This window comes from Engraulis encrasicolus, chromosome 2 (genome assembly GCF_034702125.1).
Source record: "Engraulis encrasicolus isolate BLACKSEA-1 chromosome 2, IST_EnEncr_1.0, whole genome shotgun sequence".
Taxonomy (NCBI): domain Eukaryota; kingdom Metazoa; phylum Chordata; class Actinopteri; order Clupeiformes; family Engraulidae; genus Engraulis; species Engraulis encrasicolus.
Genome location: NC_085858.1, coordinates 10,650,215 through 10,677,265, shown reverse-complemented (window position 1 = coordinate 10,677,265; position 27,051 = coordinate 10,650,215). Strand labels below are relative to the sequence as shown.

Here is a 27,051-nt window from a genome sequence, read left to right as displayed (position 1 = left end):
AGTGTATATGCATGATTTTACAATAGTTAGATCCGGTCAATTTATTTTGCGATATCTGATTGGATGAGGCTCGTTCTACTGGCATTCTACGCGTCGGTAAGGAGGAGGATGTCTAGGTGGACATCATCTACGGAGACTCATCACACCTAATAATCACTCCGCCGTGGATAGAATGTAACCAGGGCCGCTTTTTGAACTCGCCATCATTCTATCTCATAGTCTACTGCGGAGAAAGTGAATGTAACCAGGGCCGCGTAGTTTAAACTCGCCATCATCTATTCCACTGTTCTATGCTGGACTAAATTGGACACGTAGGCTACCTATCCCAGTTGGTAGCTGGATTCTGACAGAGAGGAAAGAAGTTGTCTGATTCTACGGCAGTTGTCTGGGCAGTTGGCACACCTCTGCGGCCGCTATTTCGTAGTCTTTTGAAGGCAATCTAACATATGTAGCCTACTTTACATATCTATTCATACACGGAAGCCTAGTTTCAAACGGGAAACATGCGGGACAACGGACACTTATTGACACAGAGACAGAAAGGCTATATCAATCTCCTGCAGTGTATGAGAACCGCTATAATCGGATCTCATTTGCGCTGTGGGAGAGGGAAGGACGAGGAAGAGATGCGCTTAAAACTATATCAGCAACAAGCTTGCCGTCCACCACGTTCAAATCAATGAATAGTAGGCTACAAAGTGGGCATCTGGAAGCAAGATAGCCTGCCGGGTGCCATGCAATTTAAAACGATGGCCGCTTGGAACTGGAATGAGTTAGGCCTACCTTTTAGTTTATTGGGAGGGAAAACGTAAACCCGTTTGCCTGAGAAAGTGTTTACACAGTGCCTACAGAAGTAGCCTAAAGCAGACATCGGGGTATAGGCCTACAAGGGATTGATTTATGTGGTTGTGTGTGTGAGAACAGCGCTCGGATCTCATGCGGGACTGGAGAGGGAAAGACGAGGGAGGTGTGTCTTTACGCAGCTATCAGCAAGGTTGCGATCCACAAAAATGTGAAAATCAATGTCGGCCAAAAGGCTTATAAAAGTAGGCATCTAATTAAAAATATAGAAGTTGCACAGTGTTCACATTTATCATGCATCATTTTAATAAGTGGCGCCTAGTCGCAGTCCACCCAGAAAGTTATGGAACATTGCACGCTGGCGCTGTCAGCTCGTCATTGCATAGCAACCACACAATCAATTTGGAACGACTTTGCTTAGCGGAGCAGGTAAACAAAGTAGGAACACCACATAATTGTTTTGATGGCATTGATTTGTTAGAACTACCGGTATATCTCCTTATAGTCGAAATAATATTATTATCATACATATATTTATATGTGGCACATTTAGGATGTAGCCTATGTAATGTCTGAAGAAATGGAACAAAATAATTACCACACAAGATTCTGATGTGAGCAGTGCTGGGTGTGTAAACTGTGGATTAAAGTGGAGTACGGTAATTGCAAGAAACAAAGACATTTCCTGCGACGAAGACAGCGTTTTTACGGTAGGCCTACACCCTTTGGCTATTCATTTTGTTGACTTATGGTTGTGCTTTGAAGTAGCCTAGGTTTGGCTTATTTGCCGCATGGTGGGTTTATAGCACAATGAAGACAGACTTTTTGTAAGCTATGGCCTACTCTTCTAAAAATCCCCACACTCAACACTTTTTGCCCGTGCTCATCCTGTTTTCCTTAAATGATATTTCAATAGACCTACAAACTGTCAAAATGACAGTGGAGTGCACATTTTCATTGAACAGTAGCCTGATGTAGCCTAACCGGCAACTAGTTCTATGGTGAATGCTTTGGACAGTGGCTGTGTATTTCATGAAGGTGTAGGCTACAATTCTTCACTTCAGGTTGATATTTTGACAACACTGATGTCCACATGTATTGGGGGGGGGGGGGGGGGTAAAAAGGGCCGCCAAGGGGAAAATTGTCCCGGTGGGAAAAGTCCTCCCACTCCGCCCCTGGTAGCTGGCCTTAGCAATCAGGATAACTTACAATGTGTAGGCGTGTGTGTGTGTGTGCGTGTGTGTGTGTGTGTGTGTGTGTGTGTGTGTGTGTGTGTGTGTGTGTGTGTGTGTGTGTGTGTGTGTGTGTGTGTGTGTGTGTGTCTGCGCTGGTGACTGTGGTTTCAGCACGGAGTATAAGGATGTCATCAGGATGATTTCAATGTGTGAGTGTGAGTGTGAGTGTGAGTGTGTGTATGTGTGTGTGTGTGTGTGTGTGTGTGTGTGTGTGTGTGTGTGTGTGTGTCTGTGTACCTTGAGGATGTTGGTGACTGTGGGTTCAGCGCGGAGGATGAGGCCGGGGTTGGGCTGGATGTTTGCGTTCTCTGCTGTCTTAAGACGTGGGGCAAACTCCCTGTCCTCAGCCCTGAAGAAAGAGCACGCACGAGAGGGGACAGGAGAGAGAGAGAGAGAGAGAGAGAGAGAGAGAGAGAGAGAGAGAGAGAGAGAGAGAGAGACAGACAGACAGACAGACAGACAGAGAGAGAGACAGAGAGAGAGAGAGAGAGAGAGAGAGAGAGAGAGACACAAAGACGGCAAAAGGTGGAGGGAGAGAAGAGATGGACAGAGATGGAATGTATGGATAGACGGAGGAGGTGAATAAAAGAAAGAGTTGGAGAGGAAGTGATTCATGGACAGAGGAAAAGCAAATGACAGATAGAGGAAGGATAGATAGAGAGAAAGAAAGAAAAGATGGAGAGGCAGAGAAAGAGATGAAAGTGGTTAGTGTCAGGCTGGGACTAACACATCGTCCTCATTCTCATTTATTTATTTATTTATTTTTTTTATTTTATTTTATTTTATTTTTTTTTATTTTTTTTTTTATTAGAAGAAAAGACGTAGTGGTACAAAGGATAACATGGACAAAAAGAAAAACACTAACAAAAAGCCAAAACAAACAGCAACAACCAACAAAAAGGAACAAGGACAATAATAATCAAACAAAACAACAACAACAACAACAACAAAAAAAAAAAAAAAAAAAAAAAAAAAAGCATACATACTCCATCAGAAAATATCTTAAATTAATCCACCTAACTTCTTAGTGGCCATAAACTAAGGAATATCCCAGAGAGAGAGAGAGAGAGAGAGAGAGAGAGAGAGAGAGAGAGAGAAACAGCGACATACAAGTGTCAAAAAAAAACATTCTTATAGTTCTTTTTCCCATTCTTTTGTAATTATCAAGTCTTGCCAACCATCAGGTTGTGCCTGTCCTTTGCTTTTAGACATAATTTTAGTTAATAGATAATGATGTTTCAAGAACATAATAAATGATTCTAAGTGAACATTCTTTTCTTTTTAAAAAATAAAAAAATTACCAAGGAGTACAATGGTGCTTAGCAACATATTTTTCTGTTCTTGAAAACCCCAGATAACAGAATGTGGTGATAGTGGTAAGGCGAGTCCCTGTCCAGACAGCCAACCCACCAACTTGTGCCAAAATCTAGCCACATTTGGGCAGTACCAAAATAAATGCATAATATCCTCTTCTTCTTCTCCACAATGTCTACATGTGTTGTCCTCACTTATTTTCCAAATTTTTAGCATTTTCTTTGTAGGCAAGATCTTATAGAACATTTTCATTTGAAAGGCCCATAAATATGTTACATCTGATGATTTGTACACATCTCTAAGTTTATTAAACCAAGGTAAAGGAGTGTCAAAAATGTCTTTCCAGTAGTCTTGAAAATAATATGGTATTGTTGCTTTTTTTTCATGAGGACAGAAAAAAATGGTACATGTCCAAATTGATTTTTCTATGTCCTAGCCACTTATGGTTTTTGATGGATGGGTGACAGACACACAAGTCAGTATTGGACTGTAGTAGTGTTGTTTTCCATGTTGCTGGTATTGCTGAGATCAACTGCAGATAATGTAGTTTTAGACAAAAATCCCCATACATTGAAACAAAAGATTCATATGTATGAAATTCTCCATTTTCATTGAGTACATCATTCACAAAAACTACATTATTGTCTAAAAAAGATTGCCAATATACAGGTTTTTTGTCTATATTAATGTTTGAATTCAACCACAGAATCTGTTGCTTGATCTCTGAGGTATTACTTGGCTTAGAAAACTGATAGTGACACCATAAGGAAAGACAATTTCTGTAAAAGGGGGACAGCTTAGGGAAAACGTCACACAATGTTTTTGAATCTTGATTTAGTTGAAAAAAGGGCAACATTTTTCCCAATGATGTACCACCTTGGGCTAAGAGTAATCTAAATGTAAACCAGTGTCGATTTTTGTACAGTCGTTGAACCCATGCCCCTTTTAGGGTTGTATCAAGTGTTGCAAGATTCTTCAGTCCTAGACCACCATTCTCACGTGTATTATAGACATAGGAACGCTTTATTTTATCAGTCTTACCATTCCAAATAAAATTAAAAATTATTTTTTCATATGTTTTCATAAACACTCCATCAGGAGATGGTAACGCTTGTAATAAATATGTAAATTGTGAAAGTATCAATGAATTAATCACTGTTATTTTTCCATAAATCGAAAGATAATTTCCTCTCCAGGCCTGAAGAATTTTATTCATTTTCTGGAGCTTTAACTCAAAATTGGTCTTTACAAGGAGCTTTGTCTCTACTGGTATATGTATTCCCAAAAGGTTAACAGGTCCATCTGTATAGTGAATAGGCACTTTACACAGATTATGTCTCATACCTTTGAAAGATCCTATTCTGAGGATGGAACATTTATCATAATTTGGTTTTAATCCAGATAAAACGGCAAAGGAATCCAATTCTGTAATAAGAGAATCTAAAGAAAAAGTATCTGGTTTTATGTAAAAGGAAGCGTCATCTGCATAGAAAGAGCATCTTGATTCTAATCCATTAATTTCTAAGCCTGTAATGTTTGGATTATTTCTTATTCTTATAGCCAGTATTTCAATTGCAAGAATAAACAAATACGCTGAGAGAGGGCAACCTTGCCTCACTCCTTTGGATAATGTAATTGGCTTTGAAATGTGCCCATTGTTAATTATCCTACTGCAAGGATTTTGGTACAACACATGGATCCATTTGATAAAGTTGGCACCAAAATTATATGTCTTCAAACATTGATATATGAAATTCCAGCTAATTGTGTCGAATGCTTTCTGAAAATCAGCTATAAAAATTAGACCAGGCAAATTTTCTTTTTCATAATAATCCATTACTTCAAGTAAACGTCTGATATTGTCGCCTATGAAGCGATCTTTCAGAAAACCTGTTTGATCTGGGTGAATTAAGTTCTGAATTACTTTTTTAAGCCTGAGTGCTAAACATTTGGCCAAGATACGTGCATCACAACACAACAGTGTTATTGGTCTCCAATTTTTTAACTCCACAGGATCTTTTTCCTTGCCTTCAGCCTCATGTTTCAAAAGAAGGGAAATTAAACCTTCTCTCTGGGAGTTTGATTGGTAACCCATTTCAAGGGAATAGTTAAAACATGTCAACAAAGGCACTTTAATTTCTGTGAAAAATGTTTTATACCACTCCACTGGTATTCCATCTAAACCAGGTGTTTTCCCATTTTGAAAAGAGCAAATGGCTTCATATAATTCTTCTTCTGTGATAAGACCTTCACACAGCTTTTGTTGGTCCTTAGTGAGTGTTGGGTATGAAAACCTTTTCATGTGCTCAGTTAGTGAAATATTATCTGCCGTTGTGGTTTCTTCATTAAATATCCCATTATAGTATTCCATTAATGTATTCAATATGCCACTTGCTGAAATGATATTTGTTCCATCGTCCTTCAAAATTTTAGTTATATTTTTTCTGGAAAAATTCCTTTTTTGAAGTTGTAAAAAGTACTTACTGCACTTTTCACCCTGCTCCATCCATGTTGCCTTATTTCTATAGATGATTCCTTTTATTTTCTCCTGATAAAACCTTTGTAATTCTTTTTCTTTATCATCTAGCAGTAGAAGGTCTTGGTCAAGGCAATCAGACCTGTTTGCGTCTACATGATTTTTAATGTTTTGCACCTCATTCAACAGAGTTTTTTCTTTCTTACAATTTTGCTTGTGTTTCCAAGAAGAACATTTTATGGCATGCCCCCGAAAAGCACATTTAAATGCATCCCATACACTATGTGGATTTGCTGAACCAGAGTTAAAATGGAAAAAATCTGAAATAAACAGTTTCGTCTTATTAATGAAATTCCCATCTTCCAACAATGATTGATTCAATTTCCAATAACCTTTACCTCTATCATTATCTGTAAAATTAATTTTTAGTACAATAAGATGGTGATCAGATCTAAATCTTTCAGATATTGCCACTTGGGTAACTTTTGCTATAAGAGAAAATGAAATCAGAAAGAAATCAATCCTGCTTGCAGAGGTGTTCCTTCGCCAAGTATATCTAACAAGATCTGGATTCTTCAATCTCCAAACATCAACAAGATCCATTGCTGCCATCAAAGATATAAGTGCATGCCTTTTTTGTGCGTGACTGTCACCACCCTCTCCTGCCCTGTCTTTGTAGGGCTCAATAACAACATTGTGGTCCCCGGTTTGAATTACAGGTATTTCATAATTCTGAATCATGTTATACAGATTATTGAAGAACATGGGATCATTGTCATTTGGAGCATATATATTAACTAAACAAAAGCATTTACTTCCAATTTCTACTTCTAAAATAATAATACGACCCTCCACATCCCGCTCTATTTTATTAACACAAAAGTCAAGATGTTTTTTAAACAGAACCATAACCCCTTTTTGATTTCTTGCTCCATGATTAAAGTAAATAGTCCCCTCCCACTCTCGTTTCCATTTCTCTTCATCATCACAGGTAGAATGGCACTCTTGTAGACAGATTATATCCAGTTCTTTTTTCTCCTTTAACCAAGTAAATATCTCTATTCTTTTGACATAATTAGCCAGTCCATTACAGTTATAACTGGCAATACACAGGGATTCAAAACTCATGGGTTTTTACAAGGAGATATACATCTTCTGCAACTTCTGCACTATTCATTTTATTTGCGGCATTATTATGGAGACTAAGTAGTACGTATGCACACACAAACACAAAACACAAAAACAAAAAAGTTAACATAACCCCTACCCTATTAAAAGATCAAAGTAGGCATTGTCATGGGCATTCAACAAAAAAGCTCAATTTCATTTGGGAGAACAATATCAGTTGAATTGACGCGCAGTAGGCCATTCATTCAACTGCGTCTAGTAGATAGAGCCATGGTGTAATTGTTGCATCTTTGTATAATTCATTGTCAATGTAGAGTTTATCAGCAACAAGTCTTACCCGGCCCTTTTCTTTTTTGTTCTTCTTTTCCTCCTTGTAAACTGGAAGCAGTGCTTTTCGTCTGTCCACGATTTCCACGGGATACTGCTGGTTAATACCGTAAGGTTTCCCTTTGAGCATTGGCCCCCGCGCAAAGACCATCTCCTTGTGTCCGTGTTGTGCAAAACAGACGATGATCGCTCAGTGTTTGGGCTTCTCCTCTTTGCTCTGCTCTCCTGTAGGCCTATTGGAATCGGAGCGTTTCTTGGGTTTTGCTGGTCGAAGTCTGTGGATTCTAACTTGTTGGGCAATCTCCGTGTTGATGCCCAGCTCCTTTGAAAAGAACGTCTTAAGTACTGTTTCCACATTCTCATCCTTCTCCTCGGAGATGCCGCTGAAGATCAGGTTGTCCTGCATTGAGCGTGCCGTCATTTCCAGTAGTCTCTCCTTCAGTTGTAGATTTTCCCTCGTAACATCTCGAACAGATTTCTGCACATTTTTCACTTCTCCTTTCACCGATTCGAGGTCCTTGCGTGTCTGCTCCAGCGATATTCCGTTTGCGTAAACAGTTTCTTTTAAATCTTTGATGTCTTCTGCCATTGAGTCCAGTTTGTCAAGTTTTTTCAGCTTGTCACGTATTTCATTCAGAACATCCTCCATCTCGAACATTTCTTTTGGCCAAGTTGAACGTGAAAAGGAGGTCTCAGGGCTGCTTTCTAGTTCTGAATTTGGGCGTTTGTTTGGTGGTTCAGCTCTCCTGTTTGAAAATCCCGGCGTCTTTGCTGCGTCACACGCCATCAAACATAAGGGGAGAACTCCAGGACTAAAGTAGGCTACTTCTTGGAAAGCGCTTTGTGTCTTTTTTAAAAACAGTTCAAAATAAATCGGAAACAGTTCTTATTTAATCTTTGTAGTATGTTGGTTCAGCTCTCCTGTTTGAAGATCCCGGCGTCTTTGCTGCGTCACACGCCATCAGACATGAAGGGGACACTCCAGGACGAAAATAATCCGTTGAAAGCAGTTAAAGTCTTTAGAAAACAGTCCAAAGCAAATCGAAAATTGTCCTTTCTTAAATGCTGAAGTTAATCCATCAGAGGTATTATAATTCTCCCATAATTTGATAAAGTTTGCCACACGACATCACCTGCTCACTTGCTCACGCGCGCATGCTCAGATCAAATTGCGTCTCATTTATTTACAGGACATTTAAAGTCGCTCTCTGTTTGCCTCAGTTTGGCCGAGTTTGTGTGCGCTGCCCGCTGCATGCCTGTCTCAAAATCTACACGGTCATTAAAAAAATGCTGTTAAACTCCCCTCGCGGTGTGAATGTTTTCATCCCACAATACCAACAATGAACACAAATGACAATATGTCTCCTGTGGCACGTAAAGTCTGTTTATCCTATGAGTAGTTTTTTCCACATGACGCTCGTTCGGCTTCGTCAGCCAGAAGTTACATGTGGGGAATTCTGACAGCGGAGTCACCATTCACTTACTTTTGACTCATTTAAGCATCAGCCAACTTGGGACAGTAATTGGTAACACTTTATAATAATGTTCCTTAGTAAAGACTCAGTAAATAATTAACTAATGATGAATAAAACATTAACAAATGTTTTTATTATTAACTAAGCTTTATTAATGCTTTATAAAATATCTACAAATGATATATTCAAGATTTTACACACCTTATAACAGACTATTTTATTCATTTACAAGCAACTTGTAAATGTTTGATAAATATGAAATATTAACATAACATTTCTTAGTCATTTACAAGTATTTGTTTACATTTCCTAATCATTTACAAACGTTTGTTAATGTTTTGTTCATCAATAGTTAATTATTTATTAAGTCTTTATAATGCTTTTTTGCATCCATTATTCTAAAGTGTTACCCAGTAATTAATTAACCTTTTAATTCTACATTGTGTCCCTTTAAATACTGCATTTTGGAAAAACGTACTTATACTTTGGACCAAAGAATTCATATTTACGGAAAATATGGTTTCACAGCGTAAGGAGAAAGAAAGGCCATACCGTTTAGATGTAAGGTTGTTGGTGTTGGCTTCAGACAACAGGCCCAGTTTGTTACACTCTTGAAGAAGAAGGCTCAGACAGTCACAGCTGGGGGAAGGATGGGGAAAACATACATTAATAAAAAATACTGACACTGAAAACAAGCTTTATGCTGAAATAAATGATTAGGTTGTTGTCACCGCTTCATGACTCTGCTTAACTATACTTCACTCCAGCAACTAAGTCTGCGATCAGAGTAATATCAGACTGGTGCTATAGTAACCAGGGCATAACAAGGCATGTATCTGTTTTGTTTTTTTTCTCAACTCATGTTGTGCGGCACGATATCAAATAGCCCGTGGGCCGGTACTGGTCCGCGACCCGGTGGTTGGGGACCCATGCTGTAGCAGAGTTCCAAAAACCTCTAACTAGGATAAATCTGGCCGAGGTGAGACCATGGTATCATCTATCTGGGCCCATTTGTGCATCAGCAATATTCAAGTAAAAAAAAGTGCACATAAGGCGAATAAAATCCCACTGCTCCGTGGTCAGACGGCTTCCACGCAATTTAAATGAATGACTGATGCATCAGGCTAAAAATAATTTGCTGAGTGTTTACAAAAAGTGTCATAGTCATAGACAGCTCTCATTATTGTGGGTGACTGACTAGTCTTAGGTCTGCCAGCTCTGTACCAATTGAGTCACAAGGTCTTCCACTCCGGCTAGCGCTCTGTACCAATTGAGTCACAAGGTCTTCCACTCCGGCTAGCGAGGCTCGACTCTCCAATGGCGTGATTGCAAGAGGCTGAGGAGACCTACTAGGGCTGCATAATTAGTCTAAATTAATCGAAAATCGTGATTTCATCTTGATATCAAAATCATGATTTCAGGTGGGTTTTAATCGTGGTAATAGTGACCTTCCTTCGGGCGTCCCTTAACCCTCTGAGGTCCGAGTGCCCTTCAGAGGGCAATGTGTCTCCAAAAACAAATCTGTAACTCTGTGAGTTTTTGTCATTGAAACATATAAGTCACACCATTAGAAACCTCAGACCTTCCAGGTCCCAAATATATATATATGAAATGAAAATACTTGAAAATGTTAGGGTGGTGCAAGCAGCCTAAAAGCCTCTGAAAAGCCTTAGACCTCAGAGGGTTAAACCAGAATATGCTGACAGGCTGGTATTTCTGTCCAAAAATCACAATTCAGCTTTATTTTGTTCGTCCCTTATATAATTCAATTCTTGGTTATATTTCATTTTGTGATTTAAATGAAATTGTTTATTGTTGAATAGTCATGATTAATAATCATTTTTTCCATAATCGTGCAGCCCAAAGACCTACTGTAAATGCCATGCCTGTGACTCACTTGCATCTCTGGTCAGCTTTGTCCAACAAGGGCGTGAGCTTCAGCAGATACTCAAAGGCCGTATTCACATCCTCCATGAAGTCCTGCTGCATTGCAGAAAACACACACACACACACACACACACACACACACACACACACACACACACACACACACACACACACACACACACACACACACACACACACACACTTTAAATCTTCGCAATTTCAAAATAGCATGTACACAGGATTCACACATTTCTCACAGGCTACACACAGGCACACACAATCACAGTCAAGAACAATGACAGTGAACAAATTATTCACAGTGTGTGCAGTTTGCGTTTAACGTAGAGTACGACCATACCTTGTCTCCCTGGGGGTATTTTTTCAACCTCAGCAGGACCTGGGGGATCTGCAGAAGCACAGACACACCAACATAAAAATGAAAATTACAATGAGAAATAAACAAGTAATAAATACAGTACATACTAGTGGTGTGGATTGGCATTGCCCTCACAATCCAATTCGATCACGATATAGCGATCCGATTCTATTCGATTCTATGCGATTCGATCCGATCAGATCCGATTCAATTCTACAATGCATTGCAATGCAACATTTCTACTGAAAGCAAAGCAAATGTTTCATCAGTCATGATGAGGCAATACAAGTAGTCAGATACTGAGCAACAATTTATTGGCTGTTTTCTGTATCAGTCTGTATCAGTCTTGCGATGCTTTGAAGTACTTTTATTTAATTTAACATTCATTTGCTCCCGAAATATCCACGGACATAATTGAAACTTAAAAAAATTGCCGCATCGATCCTGGAACTTGCCGCATTGAATTGGATCGTCCATGCCCCGCCGAATCGATCATTGTTGGCACCACTAGTACATACTACATGATTCTTTTAACAGGTCATATGATTTTAATACAACGTTTCGGTCATCCGACCTGCTTCAGGTAAAGTTGGTCGGATGACCGAAACGTTGTATTAAAGTTTGTTGGTGGAATGGACAGTGTGCGGGATTTCTTTTCACTTGACTGACAACCCGGCTGGGATAACATCCTACGCACCTGCCCAACTACAGAGGTGTGCAAAAGCGTCTTTATTGAACAGGTCATATGATCTCTTTCTTTTTTCTTATAGATGTCAGGGCAGCCGTAGTCTGATGATAGGAGCAGCTGTGATGTGATAAGGGGGAAGCGGTGGTGTAATGGTAAGGGAGTTATAGGGACTTTAAATCACAGGGTTGCCCATCCTTATCGTTTCTATCCTCCCTCCTTGGCTGAAGTGCCCTTGAGCAAGGCACCTAAACCACACATTGCTCCAGGAACTGTTACCAAAATCCTGTAATATTTGTAAGTAGCTATGGATAAAAGCATTAGCTAAGTGTCATGTAATATAATGTAATGCACTGGTAATGTCCTTCCTTGGCATTGGAAAAAAAAGGAAAGAAGTCGCAAACAGGAGCTGGATGCAATTCAGGAAAAACTGTATTGAAAAATAATAAAAGCCAAAGACAGATACACTACAAATATTTCGGGATTCTTACCCATCATCATTGTTCCCAATTTGGAGCAAACACTCAACTGCTTCCCTGGCACTGAGGATGGATCAGTGCTCTTGGTCAAGTAAGAGTGTTATTTGTGTGAGTGACCATGGAAGGGGAGCACTGACCTTGAGGAAGGTGAAAGCGGTCCACTTGAGCTCCTCGGTGCCCTCTGGAGACTCGATGAGGCCGGTGAAGCAGGCCTTCCAGATCTCCAGCACAAACAGCGGGGAGGGGATGCGCTGAGGAGGACACACACAATGAAGGTATCAATACGTCGAAGTCGAGGTACTCCGAATGTGTTGCTACGCCTGTCATTACAGTGCCATTTCTTTATCTGGGTAGGAAATCGCCACGTTTCATTTTGTGCAACAAAGTTTGGGTCACTTAACTAGTGGTGCAGTGATGTTTAAATAGGGAACACGTGGAACAATTTGGTCACTTATAAATTAAGGCACCTCATGCTGCCTGTCTGCAAAGCTGATCCAAGCTACTGCTAACGAGTTTGGGCCGCGCACGTTGCTGACTGGGGGCGCGTCCAAAGACGAGACAGGTTGGGAGGAGCTCATCTCAGGTCAGAGAAGAACACACTTAAATATTGAAACACGGTGGACTGTCCCTTTCATATATTCAATTTAAATTTCAAAGCCAAAACCAAATTTTGCAGTGCTGAAAAAGGGTGCCACCTCCCCCCATTTACTAATTCAATGCCTGATGTCAAGACTTTCAGTTGAGGATGAAGATTGTGCACATCCCAGGAAAAGGTGCTTGACCAAGGCTGACTGTAAGCTTGGAGTCCGCACACTTAAAATTCATCAAGACAATGGACGAAACGTAATCCTGCCATGAAATTAAAAAAAATACAAATAAAAAGGGTGCAGACTCCTCACTCCAAACGTTTTTTTTTACAATAAATGCACTAAACTACCTGCACTAAACACACACACACACACACACACACACACACACACACACACACACACACACACACACACACACACACACACACACACACACACACACACACACACACACACACACACTTCTTTGTATGACCAGTGCATGTAAAGAAATTGACAATAACCTACTTGACTTGACTTGAAATAAGCGACTGTCATTCTGACTGCGCTAACGTTCCGGGGGTTTAAATGCGAAATGATAACTGATGTGATGAACATCTGGGAACCGAAACGTGGAACCGACAGACAAGGCACGTTTCGATGCCAAGTAGAACCTTAGCCTTCCTTTCGGTTGCATCAAGGAACCGAATTTCGGTATCGGTACCCACTCCAAACGTGGGTGTCAGCCAGTGCTTAATTTGTCAAGTGGGAGGTCCCGGAGCCCAGAGGATGGGTGGCTCCCCCCCGAGGGGGGGTCTGTAATGTCTTTCCCTGAGGTTCCATCCAAGGTTCCAGAGCTCTCGTCTGAGGTTCCGGAGCTAGCTCCCCCTTCCTCCCTCTCAAATTAAGCACTGGTGTCAGCAGTTCTCACCTGCATCCTCTTGATCATCATGAGCTGCTCCACCAGGGGCTGGGTGTCCCCAGTCAGGTTCATGGTTCCCTCCAGCATCACGAAGGCGTGAACGGAGGGGAAGGAGGAGTGCACCGGAGGGTCCCCCTGTACTGACAGCATCTGAGGAATACTGGGAATGGATGATGGGATGGAGAGGAGTAGGAAGAAGAAGAGAGATAGAAACACGGAGAGAGAGAACGTAAGACAATGCTGACATGAACCTCAAATAGTCATGCCTACACATGGACATATAGTAGTGCTGCTCAAATGCCACCTTTTTGTGATGTAATAAAATGACAGAAAGAGAAATAATGTCTTAATAAATAAGGCTTTTATTACAGCACTGAATCTTTCTTGGGTAAGAGTAAATCAGTGTGGCACATGTTAATGTGGCAATATTTGTCCAGTCGTTTCAGCAAAAGCACTCCAAATCTGACAGAGCATCTCCTGTGCACAGTCCTCCTCAGATCACCCAACAGATGTTTGATGGGATAGAAGTCTGAACTCTGTCTGGGCAATTACACAATGTCAATCTTATTCTGGTGAAGGCCCTTTACCAGAATAAGATTGACGTTGACTTAGGCGTGTGCTTAGGGTAATTGTCATTCTGAGAGATCACATAACATGATACAACAGGGGTGTGTAGACTTCTTATAGGCACTGTAGACAGACGCAGACTCTCATTCTCAAACATGTACAACCACAGAAACGCATGCACGCCAAAGTGGGTGTAAGGGAAGTGGATGTTCACGTCACATTCAGTAAGGACATGAGGATCACATGCCCAGACATTAGATCATGGCCCACAAAACAGACCAAGACCATCATGCCTGCTGTGCTGACGCATTGAAATGAAGTTTACTCACCTTTTGACCAGAGACACAATCTCCTCTAGTTTGCTTCTTAGCGTCTGATTGGTCAGACTGCTGAGGTTGTCCGTCAGCTTGACCAAAGCCTGCTCCACATTGGTCCAGGAGGCTGAACATAAACAAACACCGGCAAACACATGCTAACAATGAGACTTTGAAAACTGAAAAATCTGCACTCCCAAGCCACGTCTCATTATTTACTTATGGATTACCACCATGTGCACAAGCAGACTCGTTTCGGCTCGTAAGCCATCATTGGTGTTCACATGAAATATTGCATTTTTGCAAAGGAATCTTAGAAAATACATTTGCAATACAATTAGAAATATTCAGGGGACCTGGAGAAGGTGGGGTCTGTTTTAAAGGTGGCCGTCTTCAATATAGGCCTTAAGTGCAGGGGGAAATCCTGGTTTGTGTTCATAGTACGGCCCTCGGAGGACTTTTATGGCCCTCGGATGAATTTGGAGTGGCCCCCAGAATGAAAAAGGTTCCCCATCCCTGATATAAATGAAGTCATACGAGATATTTTGGGTCGTACAGCACCGGCACTATGTTATAACAGTATGTTATAAAACATATAGTGGTTTTCAAGTGACTTCTCTGCTCATTTTTTTCTGTAAGCAACACAACTTCATTTGGGAGGGTTGTAGCTTTTATATGAGCGACTTATGAAACCAATTGATTAATTGGAAGTCAGGTTATTAGCTGTTGTTCCAACAACATGGATAGGTAACAAACTTAAGGGAAGGACTGTAAAGGTGCACAGACAGATGACAGAATTGAGTCTAAAGTGGTTAACATCAATGATAAGTGGAACCAGCTCACAGTTTAAAAGTCAGATTTGGAGGTTTGTGTTACTGTTCGATTCCGAACACTGACAAGTGCGCAGGGGTAGTGAAAACATTGTGATGGAACGCCCTCACTGTGGGCATACAGTACCTCTTCGGAAATGCTTTTAGATACTAAAGCCTCGTTCACACACGTCGCTGCTAGTTACTCGCTCAGCAAAAGAAGTCAATAGAATGTCTATGTGTTCCAGCGAGACGAGGAGCCGAGTAGATGCGTAGTGCACAAGCAATGCGATGTGGGCGGATCCCAAGTTGAAAATATTTGTACTTCGAGTGAGGCGAGAAAGCGAGTAACCAATTGGAATGCAGAATTCGGTACTTCTCGTCTGCGCATTGGCAGTTAAAGCCGCGGGAACGTGTAGCGAACATTCCATGAGAGAGTGGCGAGTAGGCAGCAAGCGAGAAGCTAGTAACTAGCAGCGACGTGTGTGAACGTAGCTAAAGGTATACTGCAACATATATCGTTCCTATAGTTTAAACTACTGCAACAGATGCAAGTAGAGATGGCCATATTTATCCACTGGGAACATATCCTGCAGATACAGAGACACAAGCACGTACCCTGTTCTTCCAGTCGGGCTATGTGGATGAGCGAGCGGTTCTTGGTGCTCTTGACGAGACCCTCCAGCCTCTCCTGGCAGGCCTTCAGGCTGGCCTCCAGCCCGGGGACGGTGCCCTGCAGTGGTGGGACTACCTGGCCCGCTGGCGCCGCCTGGTGTTCGCGGAGCCGCTCGCAGTACCAGGCGCAGCCCTGCAGCAGCCACACCGCCGCACTCAGCAGAGAGCGGCACAGGCCAATGCACTCCTCCGCCTTCCCATGGCAGCTGCACACACACACACGCACACACAGACACAGACAAACACACACACACACACGCACACGCACAGACAGAGACACAGACACAACTGTGAAAAACATGAAATTTAACAAAAAAAATTTTGAATTTTGAAAAGTGAATGCATGAAAGCCAAGCCAAAAAAATAATTTCAAAAAAATCTCTCTTTTTTTGCATTTACAGTAAGCAAAAGTATCCATTGCACTGAAGGACATGTTGGACGTCTTTGACCCACACACGCACACACACACACACACTTAGCACTAAGAAAACTAAAGAAATGGCCTATTAAATGTTCGACAAGCAGATTTATTTAAAATGTCATATCACATCACTGACAAAACAAAACTAAATTGTTGTTGTTGCTGCTGCATTTAGGTCCTTTGACACTTGCCCTCCTTTGTCTCTCAATAATGAGCAATGTTGCTAGGGGGTCAGGTAGCAAGATGAGCAAGGGGATGAGAGAAAAAAAAGTGCTGAAACAATTGAAGCCCCATACCTGAGGCGGTGAGAGAACATATCCATGATCTCCAGTAAAGATTTCACACACAGCTCACGGGAGAAGTCATCAAACTGTACAGGAATACAGAGGAATTTATGCATCAACATATTTTTATTAATCTAACTCATTTGATCTGAGAGTCGCACAATGCATTGAGTTAAGCAGCCAGGACAGGGAGCCAGAAAGCAGTTATTTAATATGCAATATATTTAGGTTACATCTGTGGTGTTCCACATTCTTTAATAACAGGCTTTCCAAGGAGGCATTTACACAAGGGATATGTTTGTGGAGACGAATGTTTGTTTTAGAGGACCACCAACCTTACTCATGGCTGTAAGTACACTCGCATAAGACACCATCTATAAGGGAGAGAAAGAAACAGTTATTCAGAAATCTCCAACACTAACCCTCCCTGCCACAGACAGACAGACACAGACACACACACAGAGACACACAGAGACACACAGAGACACACAGACACACACACACACACACACACACACACACACACACACACACACACACACACACACACACACACACACACACACACACACACACACAGAGACACACAGAGACACACACACACACACACACCGTAATATCTTTGTGGGGCCATCCCATTGACTTCCCTTTATATTAACCCTAACAATAGCTGAAGAATGCTAAACTGCACCCAAACCAAAACAATCCCTAACCTTAACATGTGAGTGAGGAAATGTTTTACACTTTTGCTTTTATCAGTAACAACAAAACTATCCGAGCAAAAGGAGTTAAAACATGTGGGGTCCAGGATTTGGGCCCCACATGGAGCGAGGGCCCCATCTTGTTGGTGAGCTCCAATGGCAGTGTCCTCACAAAGGTAGATTGGTGCAGTACACACACACACACACACACACACACACACACACACACACACACACACACACACACACACACACACACACACACACACACACAAACTGTATTAAGCCAATGTGGTGCCCCCGGGCACTATGCCTCACTGGTGCCCCCTTTATAAACAGTATTCTTTAGTTTGTGTCTTGTGGTGCCCCCCACTGGTCAAAACGGCCCTGACACGCACGCACGCACGCACGCACGCACGCACGCACGCACGCACGCACGCACGCACGCACGCACGCACGCACGCACGCACGCACGCACGCACGCACGCACTCACACACACACACACACACACACACACACACACACACACACACACACACACACACACACACACACACACGCACACACACATAGACGCCAGCTGACCTGTGAACTGATGGCATACTTCAGGTATGAGAGGATCAGAGGGTTGGGAGAGGGGCCAATCATAGCCTGCTCCATCAGGGCCTCTGCAGACACAAACATAAGCAATAACAAAACAAAGCAAAATGAACAAATCAAATAAACGCATTAACAACATGCCTAGCAACATTCTACTGAAAATGTGCAATCATACGAGCATGTTGCCGTCAACTTAATAAAAGATGACGGTCAAGTACACACTTTCACAAATGCAATTCAAGGGCTGTAGGTGCAAGCAAGGTCTTAACTGCGAAATGTGTCAGGGTTTTTGTGCTGTGAGGGTGTTTGTACTGTTCAGTGTCCTTGACAACACAGCATGATTTTTTATTCCTTATATTCCATTGACAGCATTTCTTTTCACCACCAAAACACCTGTGAGCTAGTGCACACATTTGGATAATTGAATTACCGATCAAAGTTCATGCACAAAAATATTAGGATACAGTATACCGTATGTACACAAAGTATTAGTGTCTCAATGTATGTAAGCAAAACAGCAATAAGCACTGCAACAGTGATGTGCAGTGTGTCATGCACATGGTGAGAGGTTTTAACGAGACAGATCAAAGTCATATGATATGTGACGGTGCTTGTTCTTAAACAGGGGATGGGATGGTCTCTGCTGAAGTTGTGGGTAAGGGTATACAGATCACTGTGAGATGTGTTACAGCCTTTGTGGAGTTTCTTAAAACTTTTCACAATCAATGCAAAAGTTTAAAGGTCCATGCACAGCTTCTAGGTGCTGGTAAAGGCAGGAGTGTTCAATGCTCCAAAAGAAAAGTTTACGGCACAGTTGTTTGACTTTTTTTGATTTTTCATTCAGAGCGAACAATGCGTTTGGCCTCTACGCGTCATCGGGTTCGCTCAGGCATACGATTATAGAGTAGGTGGCAGAGGACCAGGGTCAAATTAAATCTCAGGCTGGTGCGGCAGCAGTGAGTAGATGTTGGAAAACACATAATTAAAATAAGACTGATGTGCTGTGTTCTGACTCTCTGATGGAAAGTCTTTTCTTCTGGTGATGGAAAGAGCATTTATGACATTATTTCTGAAGGAAGGAAAATGACCAAAATAAAGTGTCACAGAAGGGTGGGGGGGGATGGGCAGTGTAGGAGTGCACGCATCAAACCTGCAAGGTTCAGGTAGTCCCATGTCACTCCTTTGGGACAGTTTCTTTTGATGTTGATGGCCCACTGGTAATCACTCCAGCGCTCTTTCCAGGCCTGAAGGATGGCCTGTTTCAGGTTCACCACCTTCATCACTGACTGGGCAATCACCTTCACACTGAAAACAGCAGGAAAAGAGGGCGTACGACCAAGACATATTTTTTCAAAACACAATGACATAGTCCATGGTAATAACACAATAGCAACATCAATAGCAGTAGCAGCAAAGGCTATATTAATTCACCACTCTTTCAGGACGTTCTGGACAATTGGGTAACAGAGGACTTAATAACAGGCCTAGAACGACTACAATAATACGATAATATACATTTACAATGAAAATAATGTCAAGAAAGGTCCATTCACTTCGCATCATGGCATTCGTAAATGACAGGTTATGGAAGCACAGACCTTCCTAGCAGGGTTACGGTTATTAGGCTAGTCGCTTAACAGCACTTGTCAACAATCACTAATGATTTTATATATATTTGTTTAATTATTGGACATGGCTCAAGAGTCAAGGCATGCAATTCATTGGATTGTTGATTCTATGTAATAGGTTATGCTAAAGCTAATCCATGATAGGACCATGCAAAGCCTTAAACGGCTGCTTGCTGATGCATGTACAACTCAGTGTGACTCAGCATACATAAGAAATAAAGAAACATTACCTTCAAAATTATTCTTTTGCTTAATACAACAGGTTATTCATTAATTTAAACTCTTCGGATGTGGGGCCAGCATATTGTTTCTACGCTAACAGTAGTCTAAACGCTGATTGGTGTATCTTTCTTCCTCTTTGTCTGTGTTAATTCCAAATGGTGTAGATTGGAAGTACATTACTGACACCTAGTGGTGTGGCAAACAGTATGCTTTTGCCTACTATTTTTGTGATCAATTTCCCTTGAGTGATGTGTATTTTTTCCATATGCTTTCAATTGGATTTCTACTTCCTTTAAAAGCAATGGACGACTTAACCTTTCACAGTATGCCTTCATATTTTATTTGCACACAGTATGGCGTGGTGTTCATTTCCAATTACCACCTGCCGTTTCCAACACATACATGATGGTAAACTTGCCATTCCATAAGAGCTTACCATGAAAGTTGCATTGCTTGGGTTTGTATTTCAGATTCAGGTATAGCAAAATATAAATGTTTTGCATGGAAATTATCCATCTTTTCTTTATTGACATTTATTAACAGCTTATTAACCAACATTTCACTTTCACTCTGCATTCTTTTTCCACAATTTATTACTAGATAACAAGAATTCCATTAAGCATATGAATGAAAACATAGGGAATATAATGAATGAATGAATGAATGAATATACACAATGAAATGTAACATAATGAAATCATGCATGCAAACACTTTAAATTCTATATCCTACTCAGAAATTAATTTGAGAGTCAATTCACTTCAGGTCCTTGGGGGTATACGAAGAAGCTGGTTCAGTAGTAAAGCAGGTGATGTTAACCTACCGGTAAATCATCTAATAGAAGAGCCTGAACTCCTCATTTTCTAAACTAAATGAGGCCTGCAGGTATATCTATTAGCAGATGTACCACTTCCCGTAGGTGAGGTGAGCCTGGTCTACCACTTAACCATGTTCTTAGTATACCCCCGCTGTGCTCAATGCAGGACATCCTACAGGGTTGACAGCCCTGTCCTGTGATTGTCGGAATCTTCATCCTTCAAGCCACATGTAAAAAAAATCCTCTTTCAACAACAGAAACAAATAAAAATACTGTACACAGTGCAAATATAACCAAATTAATGTATGCAATGTAATTAATGTAGTAACTGAGATTTGCATAACAGAATCTAAATGACTCACACTGTGATGGCTACAGACATTGCCATCAACTTGTTCATTATAAATGCATATCCGGTGGTCCTGGCAGAGGGTCACTGTATCCCACTTTGATTGATCCTGCAGGACTGCATCTTGTGTACCTTCTGCATCACTGTCTCTAATCATGAAAATGAATACACAGTCAAACGTATGAAAAGTAAAATCATTCTTCTCAACAAGTAGCTGGGTATTGATGGCTTTCCTTCAAATTCAGTTTTGAAAGTTCTTTCCTGGTTAAGTTCTTGCCATGGTTACGAACTACTGAAACATACCCTCGGCACTACAAAGATTCTACGCATATATAAGTTATGACGAGTGCGACAGACAAGTGTCTTACTTTGTTGCTAGATTCCCAGCTCCCAGGGGGGGTAAAATGGACAGGTGTGTAGTCTTTCCCCTACTACAGTACTCATGAGTGTCCCATGAAGCGATGATGGCTAATGATAACTATGCATGTCAAAAGTTGTAGTCCCACATGGCTACCTTTTCGCACTGTCACAAGTTCACCTTGCGATTCATGTGTTGATGGTGGGTGGAGACAGTACCAGTGTAGCTAAGGCATTGCTGTTCTCTGTCAGTCTATGATGAGTGGTGTGCTGCCACCATCTTGTGGTAGTGCCGCGTTGGGTTTTACCCCAGAGTGAAGACCATTTTGGCACTACAAGAGGATCCATCTTGTGGTTGTGATAACGGGTGGATGAAGTACCAGTATGGCTAAGGCTTTGTGGCTCTCAGTGCAACTTGTGGTAGTCGCATGTGAGCTGGTAAAAAAAAATCAAAAATCAATTTTAAAGGGGGAGCAGGCCCATCCGTTGCTTAGTCGGCTGGGCACTGGACTGCTACACGGGCGACCCGGGTTCGATTCCCGACCCGGGTCATTTCCGGATAATTCCCCGTCTCTCTCTCCCACTCATTTCCTGTCCCACTCTTCACTGTCCTGTCTAAATAAAGTTTAAAAACCCTCAAAAAACTAAAAGGAGGGAGCAGAAAAATCTTGGTTGAAGCAGAATTTGTTTCTTTTTTTTATCTGGTCGTCCTGCTCCCGGGGCCAGACATTTAGATGGGATGTCCGGGCCTCAACCTACTCCGTTCCGTGATGATAGCGGTCATGCCGAGAACATCTTATGACATTAATGCCGAGTGCATCTTGTGGTAGTGCCGCGTGAGGTGGTAGCCTCGCGTGAAGGACTTGTTGCAGTGCGTGCAGTGGAAGAGCCGCTGGCCGCTGTGCGTCTGCAGGTGGGCGCGCAGGCTCTGCGGCCGGCTGAAGCTCTTGCTGCACTGCGGGCACGGGTGTGGCCGCACGCCCATGTGCTTCTGCTCGTGACGCTTCAGGTCCCCAGACTGCCGGAAGCTCTCGCCGCACTGCGCGCACAGGTACGGGCGCTCGCCCGTGTGCGTGCGCAGGTGCACGGCCAGCTGGCCGCTCACGGCGAAGCTCTTGCTGCACTGCGGGCACGGGTACGGGCGCTCGCCCGTGTGGGTGCGCTGGTGCTGCTGCAGGCCGTAGAAGCTGCCGAAGCCCTTGCAGCAGATGGGGCAGGAGAAGACGCGCTCGCCGTGCCGGAAACAGCGGTGCGACTTGAAGCGCTTCATGCTGGTGAAGGTCTTGTCGCACTGCGGGCAGATCTGCGTGAAGCCATCCCCGTCATCCCCATCCCCGTCTTCATCTCCGTCCCGGTCTCCGTCCACCAACCCACTCCCTCCTCCTCCTCCTCTATTTCCCCCGTCCAGGGCCTGGACGAACTCGGTGGGGTGGTGGCGCTTGACGTGCTTGACCAGGTAGCGCGAGGCGGTGAAGGAGAACTGGCAGTAGTTGCAGGAGTAGATGTTGGCCACTTCCGGTACAGCAACGCCGCCGTTGCCGTCGCCTTCGCCGTTGTCTTTCCCTTTGGCCCCGTCTCCAACCACGGGCTCAGCTCCAACCGCTGCTCCACCCACGGCCTCAGCTCCAACCACAGCCCCGGTTCCCATCGCGGCCCCAGTTCCACCCATAGACCCGGTTCCCACCACGGCCCCGGCTCCGACCACGGCTCCGACCACGGTCCCAGCCCGGGCCCCAGTGGCGGCGGCGCGGCTCCTGTTCCTCTTGTGCTGGCGGCCCTCCAGGTGGCGGCTCAGCCCGCTGGCCTGCGTGTAGAACTTGCCGCAAGGGAAGCAGCAGTAGGGCTTGAGCAGGGAGTGCACCGAGCGCTGGTGGCGCCGCAGGTTGGACGCCTGGTTGAAGTGCAACTGGCACTCGCCGCAGCTGTACATCAGGCCGCCGGCCTCGGCGTCGGGCGCGCACAGGTGCGACTGCAGCGAGTCCAGGTCGCCGAACGCGCGCTGGCACCCGCCACAGGTGGTGGGCTCTTCTGCCGCTTGAACGCCGGGCTCGGATTCTGCCGGCAAGGGGGCGCCGTCGACCGACACCACCACCACATCGCCTCTGTTCATCAAAAACACATCTCCCTCGGCAGGAGGCTGCAGCGCACCGTTGTCTTGCAGGATCTTGCGTGGCCGCTTGTGTTTGGGCACGACCATGGAGACTCGCTTTGCGGAGCGTGGCCGCCCCCTTCCTCTCTTCAGGGAGGCAAACCCGAGCCCCGGTCTACCCAGTCTGCTCTTGCGAGTGGGGGGTTGATACATTGGGTCTGACGGGTCAGTGCTCTGTGGGTGATGCTGCTCCATGTGCTCCTGCGTTTCTTGCGGAGTACTGAAGTCTATGGAGCACCTGGAGCAGGAGAGCTCCTCCAACTCAGTCTGCATCCTCTTCCCATCAGCCTCCTCTCCCTCGTCGTAGTCCTCCTCCTCCCCCTCCCCCTCCTCCATGAGCCACTCTCCGTCCTCCTTGTCAGGGCTCTGCTTGTGCCTGCGGGGGTTGGAGGCCTTCCTCTGGCTCTTCGGTCCCCGTCTCCGCGCCCAGGACACCATCTTGTCTGGAGAGTGGACGGCCTCCTCGTGCCGCTTCAGGTGATAGGCCCGCGCAAAGCTCCTCCCACATCGGGAACATATGTGTCCGTGATCACTAGGCAGCCCATCCGGGCCCAGGAAGAGAGTGTTTGGGTTCACGGGGTGTTCGTCCTCCTCGTACTTGTGGAAGGCCGTCTCCATGAAGTTCTGGTACTGCTCTGCATGCGAGCGCATGACGTGTCTCTGCAGGTATGTTCTTTCAGGAAAGGTGAATCTGCAGTAGGGACAGCTGAGCATCTGAGACAAACCAGGATCTGACAAGAAGAAAGGGGAAAACAAGAAACATATTGATCCTTATCAATAATCATCAAATCACTTTGCAGTTCAGTATTCTTCAATCTTCCCCACTCTTCAGTAGAAGCCAATGCATGCTTATTTAATTTGTTGTCAAGTATTACTGGACTCGTTCAGAAGTTTATATACCCAGTAGAATGTTTAGTTTTGTAGACATTTTTCAGAGAATATGAAAGATAAAACAAATCCCTGTCTTTCGCTTATGGTTATTGTTTGAATGAAGCCATTTTGTAATGCAACTGTGCTTTGTCTTTTGAGATAAGAATAACAGAAAGTACCCAAATAAGCTTGATCATAAGTTTAAATACCCTGGTGGTGATTCGGGCTGATGACAATAATACAACTTCACACGAATGGATCTGAATAGCCATTAAATAACTATATTCACTGGTGATCGATTTTCTTTGATTTGTTTGTTTGTTTGTAAAATGTACTTCACTGACAGTTTTCATGTTGTAAGTCATGAAGACAGTAAACACTTGAGGAAAAGAAGTAAGGCTCTTGAGGAAAGATGAATGAACACTTATTTGATGGTGGTAGCAAGTACTCATGAAAAAGGTACCATTTGTGAATGGGCAACATTATGGAATTATGGAAAGAAGCTGCAACAAATATTACACAGTGCACCTTTAACATGAGTCGCCCAGTGTGTTTCAGAGTTCACCATACCAGTGTTTGTGGAGCACTTGTAGTCCCATAGCTGGTCCCAGGTGAGCCCCAGACCCTTGGCATAGTCATCTGCATACCACACCAGCAGCTCCTGGCCTCGCTTGATGGCGGTGCAGCAGCGGAAAAGCAAGCGACCCCCCTGCTGATACGCAACCACATTCTGCTCATGGCTGTTACGGGAACACGTCACAAATCTACATTATGGGATGGGTGGGTGGTATGGGTGGGGGGGGGGGTGGAGTAGAGGAGAGAAGTTGTATTAATCCCTGAGGGAAATTACGGTGTCCAGGATCATAGACATGATGCACAATGCACAGATCCATATAAATCACTCAGTGACACAGTTGTATGCATGTGTTACCCTTGCATGAAGATAACAGACATTGTACAAATCCAGCCTATTACTCACTCTCTTTAACACACTTTATGACTTAGCTAAAAGGTCAGAAAAGGTGACAGGTTAACCATGCAAAGTATAACAAGGAAAGCAACAGGGGTAAAAGTGAGAACAAGAAAAAGAAGCAAAGTATATTATGACAAAACAAAATACAATGAATAAGGAAGTGGCCTGCTTGTTTGGAGACCCAGCTCTTTAATAAATAGACAAAATAGAATAACGTTTGAACATGAACTGTGTATGTCTGACATGATGCAGAGAGAAAACCAGGGCAGGAGACTAGTGTACCTCATCCAGTTTGCGCGGGTGTCCCTCGTTGCATCAATGAAAACACAAGAGCCTTTCCCATTGCAGATCTATGTGACACAATAGGAAAAACAAAGGCATGATGAGCAACATATACACATGCTTAGGTCTTTGTGAAATGAATTCAGTCCACAAATCCATAACATATCAGGGATGATGCTACCAAAATATTTATGAAAACAGTAAAGTAGCATCACTATATTCAGGGTTCCCACACATTTTTCATGAACAAATTCAAGCACTTTTCAAGCACCTTCGAGCACCAAATATTTAGTTTTCCAGCACCTTTAATAGGTCGTGGGAAGGTGGTGTGGGTGTTTTTAAGATGCAATTTCCTGCATTCTAATCAATTTTAGGGTGTCGAATGGCAAATCCCATCTGACATCTCCCTCCATCAGATTTTGTATGTACCTGAACTTTTTTTTTCTATTATTTGGCTTACTGAGTTTGACTTGACACAAATTTCAAGCATTTTCAATCACTTCACAAAAAATTCAAGCATTTTCACAACCTTGAAAACACTTATTTGAAATTCAAGCATTTTCAAGGAATTCAAGCACCAGTGGGAACCCTGTGTATATTACAATAATTACTCCAGCACAGCACGAGAAAGCACTAAAAATATGGGTACATTGGACAGCCATGGCTCTGGTTAGAGTTCTAGGCTTTACATCAGGGGATTGCCGGTTCAAATCCCGCCCCTACCGGCACCTTTCATCCATGGCTGAGGCGTCCTTTAGGAGCAAGGCACCTAACTCAACATTGCTCCAGGGCCTGTAACCAATACCCTGTACCTAAATAACTGTAAGTCGCTTTGGATAAAGATGTCAGCTAAGTGTAATGTAAAACCATTCACCATAGGTTAGTAAGGTCGCACCATGCATAGGAAACGCGTCTGTGTAATAAAGAAACCTACGCATGGTACCACCTTATCTCATTTTTCAGTTTTACAATATTTTGGTCAGCACCCTTAAAAGAAGAAAAAAATATTGGGTGAAGCCTGCTCCAACCTTTATGAACCATAGGTTAGTAAGGAAATAAATACGAGGAGAGAGGAGGACCATTTCTGGTTTTAGTTTCTCACCACCCATGAGTAGGCACTATGCAATGCCTCTTCCTCAGACACCACTTCGCCATCGTACGGTCCAAAGTGTGTACCAACCGGAACCACTGTGCCCATATTATAGACACCCAGGCAGCCCTTTCTGGCCCTGGACCATCCGACAACCAGGTCGGACGGTAAGGTAAGGAGAGGCCTCTGAGGTGTCCCGACAGGAGTGATGTGGTCAAGAGCAAATATTGGGGGGCCATGAACATCACACTGTGTCTTGAAGGAGTAC

General features: G+C 43.2%; 2 protein-coding genes across 3 annotated transcripts in view; both read right to left on the bottom strand.

Moving 5' to 3' along the window:
• med24 (mediator complex subunit 24) overlaps window positions 1-20,282 on the bottom strand; it is a 43,366-nt gene extending 23,084 nt beyond the window's left edge. Inside the window, exons 1-13 of one of the 2 annotated variants that reach the window (XM_063221680.1) lie at window positions 19,905-20,282; window positions 19,197-19,351; window positions 18,032-18,114; window positions 17,080-17,118; window positions 16,757-16,830; window positions 15,983-16,245; window positions 14,571-14,682; window positions 13,684-13,834; window positions 12,321-12,434; window positions 11,002-11,049; window positions 10,654-10,739; window positions 9,309-9,395; window positions 2,274-2,373 (exon numbers count right to left, since the gene is read on the bottom strand). In XM_063221680.1, the coding sequence (XP_063077750.1) occupies window positions 2,274-2,373; window positions 9,309-9,395; window positions 10,654-10,739; window positions 11,002-11,049; window positions 12,321-12,434; window positions 13,684-13,834; window positions 14,571-14,682; window positions 15,983-16,245; window positions 16,757-16,830; window positions 17,080-17,118; window positions 18,032-18,114; window positions 19,197-19,326 (1,287 nt within the window). In that variant the 5' untranslated portion in view covers window positions 19,327-19,351; window positions 19,905-20,282. The remainder of the gene's footprint in view (window positions 1-2,273; window positions 2,374-9,308; window positions 9,396-10,653; window positions 10,740-11,001; window positions 11,050-12,320; window positions 12,435-13,683; window positions 13,835-14,570; window positions 14,683-15,982; window positions 16,246-16,756; window positions 16,831-17,079; window positions 17,119-18,031; window positions 18,115-19,196; window positions 19,352-19,904) is intronic. The other variant, XM_063221690.1, reaches the window with a different exon arrangement.
• A 183-nt stretch (window positions 20,283-20,465) lies between these two features.
• The window catches only part of LOC134467777 (histone-lysine N-methyltransferase PRDM9-like), a 7,619-nt gene continuing 1,033 nt past the window's right edge, over window positions 20,466-27,051 (bottom strand). Inside the window, exons 3-6 of the mRNA XM_063221704.1 lie at window positions 26,796-27,051; window positions 25,694-25,761; window positions 25,009-25,202; window positions 20,466-24,299 (exon numbers count right to left, since the gene is read on the bottom strand). The exon at window positions 26,796-27,051 is cut by the window's right edge and continues 16 nt beyond it. Coding sequence (XP_063077774.1) covers window positions 22,216-24,299; window positions 25,009-25,202; window positions 25,694-25,761; window positions 26,796-27,051 — 2,602 coding nt within the window. The 3' untranslated portion in view covers window positions 20,466-22,215. The remainder of the gene's footprint in view (window positions 24,300-25,008; window positions 25,203-25,693; window positions 25,762-26,795) is intronic.